At 42.0% G+C, this 14,893-nt stretch overlaps 1 protein-coding gene across 1 annotated transcript in view; it reads left to right on the forward strand.

Annotated features, from left to right (window-relative positions):
* Positions 1–14,893, forward strand: part of LOC137498885 (uncharacterized) — a 155,179-nt gene that overhangs the window by 122,767 nt on the left and 17,519 nt on the right. The window contains exon 2 of the mRNA XM_068226593.1: positions 13,814–13,894. Within this exon, the coding sequence (XP_068082694.1) occupies positions 13,814–13,894 (81 nt within the window). The remainder of the gene's footprint in view (positions 1–13,813; positions 13,895–14,893) is intronic.

Consider the following 14,893-nt stretch of genomic DNA (forward strand, 5'->3'; position numbering starts at 1 on the left):
TTTTTTTGCATTCTTGTAGTTTCGTCGTTCGTCAATCAGGTCTAGTATTTCCTGAGATATCCATTAATTTTTAGTTGATCCTTCTTTTCTTCCTAACCTTCCTTTAGCATCCCTACTGATCTCATTCTTCTTCTACTTTGTCTATTGTGTTACCTTCACCCTTTTCATTTAGTCCTTGTGAAACATGTTCCTTGAAACAATCCCTCTCACCTTTTTCTTTCAACTTGTCTAGATCCCATCTCCTTGTATTCTTTCCTTTCTTTCATTTCTTCAACTTCACATGGCATTTCATGACCAGCAAGTTTTGGCCAGAGTCCACGTCAGCTCCTGGGAAAGTCTTGCAATCCAACACCTGATTTCTTAATCTCTGCCTACTCATAATGAAGTCTATTTGATCCCTTCTAGTGTCTGCAGGTCTCGTCCACGTATACGGTCGTCATTTGTGGTGCTTGAACCAAGTATTAGCAAGGATTAAATTATGATCGGTGTACAATTCAACCAGCCGACTTCCTCTTTCTTTCCTTTGTCCCAACCCAAATTCTAGACATGTCTATAGCAACTAAATTAAAAGAAAATTAGAATTACATTCCAACAAAGGATTATACTCTATGATGGTCGAAGAAGAAGAAGAAAGACATAAATGTAAACTGAAAATTACTTGCGGTTTTAAATATTAATTACAAGCAATAGCATAGTATTTCATATTAAATTTACAAACTATTCCATTGCAAGTAGCCTAACATAATAATTACAGAACAATCACATAGCAATTTACCGATACATTTTTTAACATATTTTAAGATTTACAGTAGATTGAGCGGTACGTTGACAATATATATGTTGTATTTACAACACCTTCACATAGAAATTTACACAAAATGTACAGGATAGTTGAAGTTTTCCCTTGAAGCATCCTGCATATTTGGGATAAGACTTTTAGCCTAATTAGTTGCTATAGTTAGTGTCGGATTTTTCTGTATATTACACAATCGTCGACATTTGGTTATTTACGCGCATACTATACGCCACTTTGTAATATAAAGTACTCTTGTATGTTGAACGTCCATTAAACTATGAACTGTCTAGAGATACGCCGTTGTGCCGCAATTTTATCCTGAAAAAAGATATTTTATTGTACGCACTGCTGCAGGAAATCAATTGCCATTATCAATATCCGATTCACAATCGAGTATTTTCAATAGTTTGTTCTTTGTGGTTGTCCTTTCCCTTTGCGTGAATGATCGGCCCTGCTTAAATATCAAAGAGCATTGACTGTCCAGCACTCCCAAGCTGGCTTCTTCGTATAGGCATTGTACACGGCACAAAACCGTGATCTTTTCCTTCCAGCCTCCAGAGTCTCCCACTTAAGTTGTTTTCTATCATACTTGTAACACTTCTACTAGGAGTGAAATCATTAATCACGAACCACGTAGCCTTTTGTTGTATCATGTCTAGTTCAGACCTGGCATCAGTAGCGACAGATAGCCCTGTGCCTTCGCCTAGGAACTGCTGCCTTAAGTTCACTTATTATGAAATGTAAATACTTGCACACTTTAGTAACGAGCTAATTATATTTTCTTCCTGAATGTCCTATTTTAGATCTTTTTTTACGTGGACTCGTAAGTTTTTACATGAGTCGCTCTCCATAAGGGCGTCTGGTCCAATGCAGTATTGTAAACCATATTATCTTTGTTTCTTCCCTATTCTAACGAGACTGTAGTCTAGAGCAGTTTCGAGTGGCTATTTATAAGATACGTGTAAACTAACTTGTTATCGTTTGTATGCGATGTTTTTGTATATTATACAATCGTCGATATTTTGTTAGTTAATCGCATGCTATATGTCAATCTTTAGTATAAAATACTGTTGTATGTTTAACGCCCATTAAACTATGAACCGTCTTGAGATACGCTGGTGTGCCGCAATTTTGTTCTGGAAAGCTATATTTTACATTTGCTGATACAGGTCTGTCAGGGATTCGAACCTGAAACCTTGATCACAGAGAATTAGTGCTTGACCAACAGCGGTACTGACCTGATCAGTCGCAAATCTACTCGAGTACTTGGACGTGAAATATAAGGTTACAGGATACATACATTGAAAATTAATTTTCACTCTGACTCCTTGTCTGATTGGTTAGCGTTGTGGCCTTCGGTTCAGAGGGGTCCCGGGTTCGATTCCCGGCAGGGTTGGGGATTTTCATCGCGTCTGATTAATTCTTCTGGCTCTATGACTGGTTGTTTGTGTTTATCCCAACACTCTCCTCTTCATATTCACACAACACATCACACTAAAAACCACCACAGGAACACGCAATAGTAATTCCATCCCTCCACATAGGGTTGGCGACAGGAAGGGTATTCGGCCGTAAAACAAGGTCAAACCCAGATGCGACACACTTCGCACCCGCGACCCCACAGATGTGGGGAAAGTGGTAGAAGAAGATTATCGCAACAGCCAATGATATACATCTAATAGGATTGCGTAATTTTGTCTGACCATTGATCCATCCACCAAAAGAAAGCTGCCACTTCAGTCATTGTCTATTTCTAGCTACTAATCAATCATCGTGAGCATAAACAGCAGGATATCTTGTTTGTTGCAATAGCGTGGTGGAAAGAGTATAATATTAATTGCTTGTCTGATCCACGTGATGAAGAAATCTCTTCACTCATCACACTGAGATCTCTTCCTGCTTTAGTCAACATCTCCTGGTATGAAATGTCACATAGTAAACTTTTTGTCTGGTGTTGGCACACTGCAAGAATTTCTCCTAGCGGCATGTGATCTAGCTAGATGCGGAATTACAGCAGGGTCTTCACCGCGCTGTAGCTATCTTGAAATGTTCCTCTCCTCACTAACTTGAAGTAAATACTGGTGCAGAATTACAGTCCACGATTTTCTTACCAATTACAGACCGGTTTTATCAGTGTGTTAAGTCGTTGACTCGCATCCATTGGTTTATTCCCTAGGGACTCTCATCGTTGAACGTTAATAATAATAATAATAATAATAATAATAATAATAATAATAATAATAATAATAATAATAATAATAATAATAATAATGTTATTGGCTTTACGTCCCACTAACTTCTATTTCGGTTTTCGCAGACGCCGAGGTGCCGGAATTTTGTCCCGCAGGAGTTCTTTTACGTGCCAGTAAATCTACCGACACGAGGCTGTCGTATTTGAGCACCTTCAAATACCACCGCTCTGAGCTAGGATTGAACCTGCCAAGTTGGGGTCAGAAGGCCAACGCCTCAACCGTCTGAGCCACTCAGCCCGCCCTTTGAACGTTAGAGTGGTTTACTTGCGATAGGCTTTTGACTTTTATATTCCCTAACATTCCTTAGACAACTCGTGGTTTTGTTTTCAGTCCTTCCGGTATTAGTTTTATGAAGCCTAAATAAGAATTTCACGACTTTCATGGCCCTTCTCTTTTTTAGACGATACCTTCACTCTTAATTTAAGGGTCTACAATTCGTACTAAATCGGAAACGATTGCGACACTCTCTAGTGATAATCATGACACTAGGTTCAGAGTCGGCTCGAGGTGAACCGTGCCACGCCAAGGACGGTAGGGTTTAAGTAGAGCCCTGTGCGGATATACAAAATATTATCCGCATCGGCACTTCCTTCATCCTCATCCGCGAATGGTTATCCGCGGATATTGTAAATATTTAACTCCAGTATATTACACCCAGTCCGCCTCTGTCGTGTAGTGGTTAGTGTGATTAGCTGCCACCCCCGGAGGCCCGGGTTCGATTCCCGGCTCTGCCACGAAATTTGAAAAGTGGTACGAGAGCTGGAACGGGGTCCACTCAGCCTCGGGAGGTCAACTGAGTAGAGGTGGGTTCGATTACCACCTCAGCCATCCTGGAAATGGTTTTCCGTGGTTTCCCCACTTCTCCTCTATGCAAATGCCGGGATGGTACCTAACTTAAGGCCATGGCAGCTTCCTTCCCTCTTCCTTGTCTATCCCTTCTAATCTTCCCATCCCCCGCAAGGCCCCCGTTCAGCATAGCAGGTGAGGCCGCCTGGGTGAGGTACTGGTCATCCTCCCCAGTTGTATCCCCCACCTAGAGTCTGAAGCTCCAGGACACTGCCTTTGAGGCGGTAGAGGTGGGATCCCTCTCTGAGTCCAAGGGAAAAACCGACCCTGAAGGATAAGCAGATTAAGAAAGAAAGATATTGCACCCAAGATATTAAAACGGATATATCTGTTAACATAAAATCCACAGTTCTAGCCCTCCAGACAAGCAACTCAATGTTGATAACATCCTAGGGATTTGAGCTACGTATTTTAGCATTCCTTAAAATAGGTCAAATAACTCTTGATATGCCTGTTGCAGTTCTGCCCTTTTCAATAATTATATGAAATGTAATACCGGGAATGTAGTTTATAAAGTGAAAATCCACAGCCTCTTTCCAGTCATTCGACCAGGTCAGGAATGGAATGAATGAAGCCCTCTCTAGCGGCGAGGATAGGAACTGTGCCGGCTGCCGAAGCCTGTCGCACTCCTCAGATGAAATGTAATGGTAATGGAGATAATTTTTTTTTTGCTAGTGGCTTTACGTCGCACCGACACAGATAGGTCTTATGGCGACAATGGGATAGGAAAGACCTAGGAGTTGGAAGAAAGCGGCCGTGGCCTTATTTAAGGTACAGCCCCAACATTTGCCTGGTGTGAAAATCGGAAACCACGGAAAACCTTCCTCAAGGCTGGCGACAGTGGGGCTCGAACCTATCTCCTGGATGCAAGATCACAGCCGCGTGCCGATCGCACGGCCAACTCGCCTGGTAATGGAGAGTGTTGCTGGAATGAAAGATGACAGGGAAAAACCGGAGTACCTGGAGAAAAACCTGTCCCGCATCCGCTTTGTCCAGCACAAATCTCACATGGAGTGACCGGGATTTGAACCACGGAACCACACCCAGACGACTGGAGTGGGACATTGATGATGATGATGATGATGATGATGATGATGATGATGATGATGATGATGAAGAAGAATGTAGTTTATAACACTTGTTTTCGTACAATATTCTCTGTGGTTCGACCATTCAGCCGTATATAGATCAATTGGCCGTGGGTGAATCCTGGTTCGGGTAAGTAGACTATCCACTTTTTTACGGGTTTGTCCCCGCACGTTATTAATGGTCGTACAGAAGGCTAGTTGACTCTATACCTTCCCGTCTGTACGTACTGTTTTCTCATGGCAGCATGAAAGTTATTAGGAGTATTCTGCCATCTGTTGAGTATATTCAGAAACTGAGGAAGGGCAGAGAACAAAGAGTGTCTAGCAGAGAATAGTATTCTTCCATCATCAGAGGAAGTGTATACTCTCTGTCTTGACATTACCAAGGATGAAAATCACATATATCAGAATATTAATGAATGTTTTAGTCGCTTAGTTACTTGCTAAGTAGAGAATGTATAGCGGGTTAGGGTAAGCCTTCGCCTGCAACTTTTTTCTTTTTTTTTTGCTAGTCGCTGTATGTCGCACCGACACATATAGGTCTTATGGCGACGATGGGACTGGAAAGGACTAGGAGTGGGAAGGAAGCGGCCGTGGCCTTAATTAAAGTACAGCCCCAGCATTTGCCTGGTGTGAAAATGAGGAAACCACGGAAAACCATTTTCAAGGCTGCCGACAGTGGGGTTTGAACCTACTATCTCCCGAATACTTGATACTGGTCGCACTTAAGCGACTGCAGCTATCGAGCTCGGTCCTGCAATTGTTGGAGGAGTCATTTAATGATTTGATTTTAGGATTACTCAAAGTTGACTGAACCTAAGAGACGATTCACTGGCGGGTAATTCCGGAGAGAGTAAAACAGAAATGAAGCAAATCGGTCCAGTAGAAAGGACGGACGGATTGGCCAAAGCTGATTTCAGTAAACTCTTTTTAATATATAAAGTATGAGAATACATTCTTTATTTATTCCTAAAAATTACAATCCTTTTCTTAGTGATCGTTATCCGGTCGATTAGATTATCAGTTTGCCTTTTATTTCTACCACTACGGGCGCTAATGTGAATCAATGCAGAGTTTCACCATGTCGTCATGGTTTCACTTAAACCGTTATAACTATATTCGGTGTGAAAACTTGTAAAAAAAATTAAAAACTGCTTGAGGGTAGTGAACCAAGGAATACATTACAGACAGAGTTATGTAAATAAGTTAATTTGGCTAGAATTTGAATCAATTAAAAAAAACGAGTAAAGAAACAAGCCATTTCCGGAACTGCATTTAGGCCGGAAGTGATTTTCAAATTTTGTTTTTTAGTTTGATAGAGCTATCCAAGACTCGCAATTTGAAACCTTTGCGGGCCCTTTAGTCCTTCAACTTTCGGCACAATGGAGGAAAATGCTTAATTTTACTTTTTCGTAGTATGGAAACCACTACTTTGTCTGCTAAGACACGTTTTCAACATTACAACATAATAATAATAATAATAATAATAATAATAATAATAATAATAATAATAATAATAATAATAATAAGCCTGATACCTGTCACCAGACTCCTTACGGTCACAGATTTATGAAGGATTTTCTCTTGCGACAGCTACCGACGTATTAACCTTTGTCCCTTCCTTACAATAATCGCGGACAGGAGCCAGTTAGGCTTAGGTCAGATTTACGGATTTATGGTCTCAAGGCTCTTTATATATCACCATTCTCCCACACCACCGTCAAGGGTCACCTAACCAACAGCAAAAATAAGAGTACACCTGACTGAAAATCAATAATCTTCATTATTTAGAAATTATAAGTAGAATGCCAACGGCCGTAGCCGTGTTGAAACACCGGATCCCGTGAGATCTCCGAAGTTAAGCAACATTGGGCGTGGTCAGGAGTTGGATGGGTTGCCACGCGCTGTTGGTAGGGGGTAAGGGAATGGAGGAGCGGAAAGGAACTGGCCACCCTACCGCACGTAAACTCCGGCTCAGGAACACCTCTGCGGAGGTTCGGACCTGCCTTCGGGCAGAATAACCCTTAACTTACAAGTAAAATTATCCGCGCTGCCATACAGTTTGCATCCGCCAAGACACTAACTTCCGTGCAAGGCTCTAGTTTTAGGTGCGCAATAAACATACGTAATGTATATGGTTTCCAACGGAAGAATTAAACTTAGCAGTGGAGTGTTTCACATTGACAGAAATTAGTTCAAATCATCGTCGTCGCCGTCGTTATTGCCTTCTTGCTTTTACGGAAAGCTCTCTAATTCGTTCGAAACGCTTGAATGAGGAAAGGAATTCACGTTGCGATAAAACAATGCGAGAGTAAGTAACTAGTCACGCGGTAGTCATGGAGGATTGTCGTTGCGGATAACAGATTATGTGTGAAAATATGAAGGGCAGGGAAAGGAGGACGGACGGGGCTCTCCTGTACCAGTCCCCATCCTCCAGGCTACATACGGAAAATAACCTCCACTAAATAAATTAAATCGTCTTCTTATTCTACAGCTTTTCCCATACCTGTGGCGTCGCGAATTTGGCCCTGCTTTACGGCCGGATACCCTTCCTGACGTCAACCCTATACGGAGGGATGTAATCACTATTGCGTGTTTCTGTGGTGGTTGGCAGTGTCGTGTATTGTTTAAATACGAAGAGGAAAATGTTGGGAAAAAACACAAACGGCCAGTCCCCCAGCCAGAATAATTAATCAGATGTAATTAAAATCCTGATCCGGCCGGGAATTGAACCCGGGACCCTCTAAACCAAAGGCCTCAATACCGACCATTCGGCCATGGAGTCGGACTTTAAATACATTAAATATAAATTAAATATTAAATTATAATTTACAGCGCGATCTATTTTCACATGGATGGACCGAAATTAACCAAATTTCAACCTGCTCAAACTAAAATAATATTGGAAATGGGTCGATACCAGTTTGGTCGGTATCCTATAACAATTTATGTTTTTTCTCGATACTCAAAACTCCAGTATTTTCATTCTTGAATTAAAATAGTAAAACACAAATTTCTAAATACAATATTATTTATTAAATAGGCATTTCAAATTAACACTTATTATCAGTATAATTATAAATTAAAATAAAGTATATTGTCGTATTGTATAGTTACTTACGCATCTTTATACAAACCTATGTTAAAAAGCATCTCATTGCGTAATGTAGAAAATTAGTGGAAAATTTCAAACAATCCTCAAAATGCACAAAGATTCTCAAAGCTAAGCAGAATGTTTGTTTGTGTAATGGTGATACTTTGATAGTTTTCGGTTCCTGTTGATGCTCACAAATCCGTCGTGACTGTTACGCTACGTGCAATTCGGAGCTCATGTTTTGATGATGATGATGCTTGTTGTTTTAAGGGGCCTAACATCGAAGGTCATCGGCTTCTATTGTTGATACAGTTCTAGGAGGATGTCATTTGATAAGTGCTTACGAATATCCGTACTATATCTAGGTTTAAGGTGCTAAATAAACTGCTCAAATACTAAATGGTGTTTGTTTTTTCACATCATGTAAGCTATTTTCCTGGTAATTAACTTCGATCGATTATCTCCCGGCTTAAATTTGGATTTACCTTCCAGAAGATGTGAGAGGAAGTTGGCTCGTATTGCTTTTGCAGAAGACAACGACTTCGAAATGAAATGAACAGGCACAGGCTCTCCTACTGTCATTATTCTTCACTTGTTACACGTTCACTGTCTTGAATTTCAGTTTTTTGTATGTGAAAACAATTTTATGGACTGAGGTGACATGCTTTTTCAGGTTGCTGTTGTTGTGAGATTTTTCTCCCTTCGAGAAACTCTCTTTTACAAATGGATATAGTTCCGCACTTCACTCATATTATCCAAAAGTGCTAGATTACGAAACACACTGGCTTCTATCATTTCAAAACAGCAACTAACTTTAAATTTTAAAATAGTAATCTAAAATAAAAAATCAGATGTTTATGCTAAAGGTAAAGAAGTCGTTTCCTTACTTGTTATCTGATAGTTAAATAGACCACAGGTGAAAGTGTCCGTTATTGGTTCCACTGAGAATTAAGTTATTTTGTAGGTGGAGCGTGGTTTTTCCCTCAGCCGTCCAAAGTGAAAATAAATAATTTGTGCAAGATCATGTTCGGAAATATCTTCCTCAAGCTACAATTCGGCACGTACACAACTTTTAAAAAATTCTACTTCAGACAAACTGGCACCAGAACATCTGCAGCAATTCAGAAATTTGTTATGGGATCAGGAAAGCTAGAAACGAGCCCAATTTCTTGCTACGTCTGCTACCTGCTACTTTGAAACATGAGTTGAGACGTGTTCTTTGAGACCACTTTAAAATATACCACTTCTGGCAAGTTGGCCATAATAACTAAAAATGTCCCTACTCTATTAAAATTGTATCGAAAAGTATCGAGTTCATCTGTAGTAGTATCGTTCGATATTGAGTACCCATCTCTAAATAATGTGAAGGACTTTTTAAATGACTGTCTTATCTTTAATAATTTGCAATCACTTCGGAACAAAGTCTGCTCTAAAATGACATAGAGTAAATATGGTACGAAGAATTTTAATTGCTAGTGGCTTTACGTCGCACCAACACTGATAGGTCTTATGGCGACGATGGGATAGGAAAGGCCTAGGAGGTAGAAGGAAGCGGCCGTGGCCTTAATTAAGGTACAGCCCCAGCATTTGCCTGGTGTGAACATGGGAAACCACGGAAAACCATCTTCAGGGCTGCCGACAGTGGAATTCGAACCCACTATCTCCCGGATGCAAGCTCACAGCCGGACGCCCCTACCCGCACGGCCAACTCGCCCGGCACGAAGAATTATTTGTAAACTGTAAAAGTGGTAACACCGCCTCTGTGGTGTAGTGGTTAGCGTGATTAGCTGCCACCCCCGGAGGTCCGGGTTCGATTCCCGGCTCTGCCACGAAATTTGAAAAGTGGTACGAGGGCTGGAACGGGGTCCACTCAGCCTCGGGAGGTCAACTGAGTAGAGGTGGGTTCGATTCCCGCCTCAGCCATCCTGGAAGTGGTTCTCCGTGGTTTCCCACTTCTCCTCCAGGCAAATGCCGGGATGGTACCTAACTTAAGGCCACGGCCGCTTCCTTCCCTCTTCCTTGCCTGTCCCATCCAATCGCCCCATCCATCCACAAGGCCCCTGTTCAGCATAGCAGGTGAGGCCACCTGGGCGAGGTACTGGTCATTCTCCCCAGTTGTATCCCCCGACCCAAAGTCTGAAACTCCAGGACACTGCCCTTGAGGCGGTAGAGGTGGGATCCCTCGCTTAGTCCGAGGGAAAAACCGACCCTGGAGGATAAACAGATTAAGAAGAAGAAGAAAAGTGGTAACATAATCATACAATCCTTTAAATAGATCTGTTTGGTTTTGATTGAATAGACGGGTCGGACATAATAAGCCAACTTGAGAGGGATGAAGATCACGTGATAATAATAATAATAATAATAATAATAATAATAATAATAATAATAATGGTTTTACGTCCCACTAACTACTTTTACGGTTTTCGAATACGCCAAGGTGCCGGAATTTTGTCCCGCAATAGTTCTTTTACGTGCCAGTAAATCTATTGACACGGAGCTGGCGTATTTTAGTACCTTCAAATACCACCGGAGTGAGCCAGGATCGAACCTGCCAGCTCGGGCTCAGAAAGCCAGCGCCTTAACCGTCAGAGCCACTCATCCGGCATTGATAATTGAAAGTGGGGCGTGAAGCAGTTACGTGTGAGTGAAAGTGTTTATCATCGTGATTGCTAAAGTGCATCCCACTATATTCCCCATTCAGATGTAGAAATCACTGGTTTTATTGTGCTTTCTTCTGCTGTAGGGAACAACAGTGCATTGCACAGAATAGTTCCCTCAGAACTGCGAACTTAATCTGCAAATTGCCTGTTTACTTTGCCTGGATTCTCTCTTATACGGTTCTTGTTCATCTCCCTTGTTGACTCATCTCTTCTACCGAACCAACACAAGTGGGTTTCTGAAGGTCCTGGTTGTTCTACTTTGCTGATTGCCTTAGTGTTTCCTGTTATGTTTCTAATGCTATACAGGATGTTCCCAAATATGCGGGAAATAAACGCGGGTGGGTCGTACATCCCAACATAAAATGAAAATTTAAACGCGTTAAAGACTTTCCAGGCCGCCTCTGTGGTGTAGTGGTTAGCGTGATTAGCTGCCACTCCCGGAGGTCCGGGTTCGATTCCCGGCTCTGCCACGAAATTTGAAAAGTGGTACGAGGGCTGGAACGGGGTGCACTCAGCCTCGGGAGGTCAACTGAGTAGAGGTGGGTTCGATTCCCACCTCAGCCATCCTGGAAGTGGTTTTCCGTGGTTTCCCACTTCTCCTCCAGGCGAATGCCGGGATGGTACCTAACTTAAGGCCACGGCCGCTTCCTTCCCTCTTCCTTGCCTATCCCTTCCAATCTTCCCATCCCTCCACGAGGCCCCTGTTCAGCATAGCAGGTGAGGCCGCCTGGGCGAGGTACTGGTCATACTCCCCAGTTGTATCCCCCGACCAAGAGTCTGAAGCTGCAGGACACTGCCCTTGAGGCGGTAGAGGTGGGATCCCTCGCTATGTCCGAGGGAAAAACCGACCCTGGAGGGTAAACAGATGATGATGATGATGATGATGATGATAAAGACTTTCCAACTTTTTACGCGAAGTATTGGCAATAGGCTTACCTGACACATCACACATCTAGTAGCTGTGGCCATGTTTTATGTTTTGTACCAGTAGCAATAAAAAAGCATTCTAGTACTGTACAAGAAGTCCTCAAAATGTCCAACATACGCCTAAACACGCCACCTCATTGATTGTCGGACACGTCCGAACACTCCAGGCATCGCACGTATTCGATGGAAACCTTTTTCTGCACGCTGGTGAAGTACTGCAGTGTACGTAACGCTACTTTCATTTTTTTTTTTTTTTTTTTGCTAGTTGCTTTACGTCGCACCGACACAGATAGGTCTTATGGCGACGATGAGCAAGGAAGGGCTAGGAGTGGGAAGGAAGCGGCCGTGGCCTTAATTAAGGTACAGCCCCAGCATTTGCCTGGTGTGAAAATGGGAAACCACGGAAAACCAATTTCAGGGCTGCCGACAGTGGGGTTCGAACCTACTATCTCCCGAATACTGGATACTGGCCGCACTTAAGCGACTGCAGCTATCGAGCTCGGTGTGTACGTAACGGAACTCTTCCCCCATTCCATCCAATAACTAAAATAAGCGTAACTCGTAATCGATCTACCGTAGGGCATATGTGCATAGGGATTGTTTGTGTTGTTTTGGCGATTTCTATCCACCCCTGATTACTTTCCATATGATTGGGAACTTCATCTATATCATGAGCTGGGAACCAGAGGGCTCTATCAACATTTTGTGAAGATTTTGTTCTTTTTTGTTCAAGAAGAGGATATTTACTACCATTATCAACAACAGCTTTCTCCATAACAATTACCTTTCTGAGCAATCTTTATTTCTTTCTTAATCTGTTTACCCTCCAGGGTTGATTTTTCCCACGAACTCAGCGAGGGATTCCACCTCTACCGCTTCAAGGGCAGTGTCCTGGAGCATGAGACTTTCGGTCGGGGATAAAACTGGGAAAAAGGACCAGTACCTAGCCCAGGCGGCATCACTTGCTATGCTGAACAGTTGCCTTGTGGGGGGATGGAAAGATCGGAAGGGATAGACAAGGAAGTGGCCATGGTCTTAAGTTAGATACCATCCCGGCATTTGTCTGGAGGAGAAGTGGGAAACCACGGAAAACCACTTCGAGGATGGCTGAGATGGGAATTGAACCCCCTCTACTCAATTGACTTCCCAAGACTGAGTTTTCCCCGTTTCTGAGCAGTACGCTGATACATTTGCTTTTTTTTAAATATATGGATGCTGTAAAACTGAGAAAATCTATGAACTTGATCAGCTGAAAATTGTATGGTTTTGCTCTCTCATTCCGATTAAGGTATTACGGTTAATACAACCACTGTGATAACATGGACAGTGAAAGGGAATTAGCTACATTATTAAGTTCGTTTACCAGTGAGTTTGAACTGGAGATGCTTTTCTGTGGATTCTCATTTGCAAAGTAGGATGTTCCTTATTTAAACCCACCACAAATTTCTACCCATTCCTGGACTATTCCCATTCCAGCGTCACAGAAAATGATAATCCTAAATATTTCATTGCGACGTTAAGCAGATAGCAAAGACGGACTTCTTAAATAACGCCGTTAATGTGAGCCTTATCGGAAAGTAAGTTACAGTGGTAGTAAAGAAACAAATTACCATTTTTTCATATCTTATACAGAGGGCTGCCTAACCGAGCCGGCAAATGCGTGCTCTGTTTAAAAGGGCTGTGGATTCGATTCCCCCACCAGGAAAGTGTGAAACTTTTGAGACTTCCAATTGTGGAGCGGCACATGGTCCTGGGTTCGCTAGGCCTGCTTCAGAAATGGATGCAAAGTTCATTAGTGGAGACCAAAGCGACCGTGGATAAAACCAACCATTCTATTCCACTCATTGCCCAGGTTACGGGCGTTACCTTTCAGTCTCTCAGGGGCCTTCATGGACTGTATGGAGATGGATTTAGGAGCGGGAACATCTTGTTCGTCACCTTCTGTGCTTACCACGTGTGTGAAATTTCTTTATTAGCCTAGTACGTGTTCTAGTAGTGTCTCTGCTGGCGTGTATATCTTAGTTAAAGCTAGAATAGAGTCCAATAGGTCGAAAACTGTGTTAATTGATTGAGAACTGACTTCTAGAGTTTATTCTGCATATTGGATAACACTGAAAATTAATAGAAAGCACTCATATTTGTTCCAGATGTCGGAGCGCTCATCATTCCTCAGGAACTTCCAACCATTCTGCGAGTGGTCTACTCCAGAATACCACCATTCCTAAAAGGTAAAGGATACAGTAGTTTTTCTCTGTAATACGGTTCAGGGTGTCCGAATTTGAAATGGATATGAGAGGAAGAAAGGGATAAAGTGCAAGCGCAGATATTAGGACACACACCCATCGATAGTATCGAGGTGATGGCGAAAGGTTCGTGTCGAATGGCTGCAATTAATTAACTTTCCCTTTCTATCCATGCGATTATGGTCAAAAGACAAGACGTAAGTCGCTGCTGCCAATAGAAGTAGAATATTACTGTAAATTACCGGCAGTTCTAGTAAAAATGTTGCTTACTCAGAAATAGTGTCTAACTTACATAAACTAATCTTCGTCTTTATACTCGTATGGGCAGTTATTATCGTTACACACAAGGAGACTCGATCTTGGCCACACATTATCGACGATATCTACCACATTTGGAGGACTAAAGAGATGCAGAGGGTCACAACTGTACATCAAAAAATGTTGGCGGTAGGCTGTCACTATTGTAACGGCCGCAGGATTCTGAAGATTTCGTAGACTTGCGTATTAGAAATAAAAGACACATATATTATGTGGATAATAAATTTTATTCACTAGAACGTGGTACATTTCGAATTGAAGTTACAAGATTGTGAGCAACTGCAAAATGACCTCGATAATGTTGTGAGGTGGGTTGTAGACAATGGTATGATGATAAACAGGGTTAAAAGTCAGGTTGTGAGTTCACAAATAGGTAAAGTCCTCTCAATTTTTATGACTGCGTTGATGGGGTGAAAGTTCCTTTCGGGGATCAATGTAAGTGCCTAGTTCTTAATATAAGGAAAGATCTTCATTGGGGTAATCACATAAATATGATTGTAAATAAAGGGTACAGATCTCTGCACATGGTTTTGAGGGTGTTTAGTAAGTAAGTAAAGCCTTTATTTTTCTTCCAGATCTACAGCGATGAGGCCTTATTGATCCATTAAGGGAGAAAAATAATAGTGCCCAACCTAGACAGCTTAAAATACTATACACATAGTATAG

The sequence above is a fragment of the Anabrus simplex genome, chromosome 1 (genome assembly GCF_040414725.1).
Source record: "Anabrus simplex isolate iqAnaSimp1 chromosome 1, ASM4041472v1, whole genome shotgun sequence".
NCBI classification, from domain to species: domain Eukaryota; kingdom Metazoa; phylum Arthropoda; class Insecta; order Orthoptera; family Tettigoniidae; genus Anabrus; species Anabrus simplex.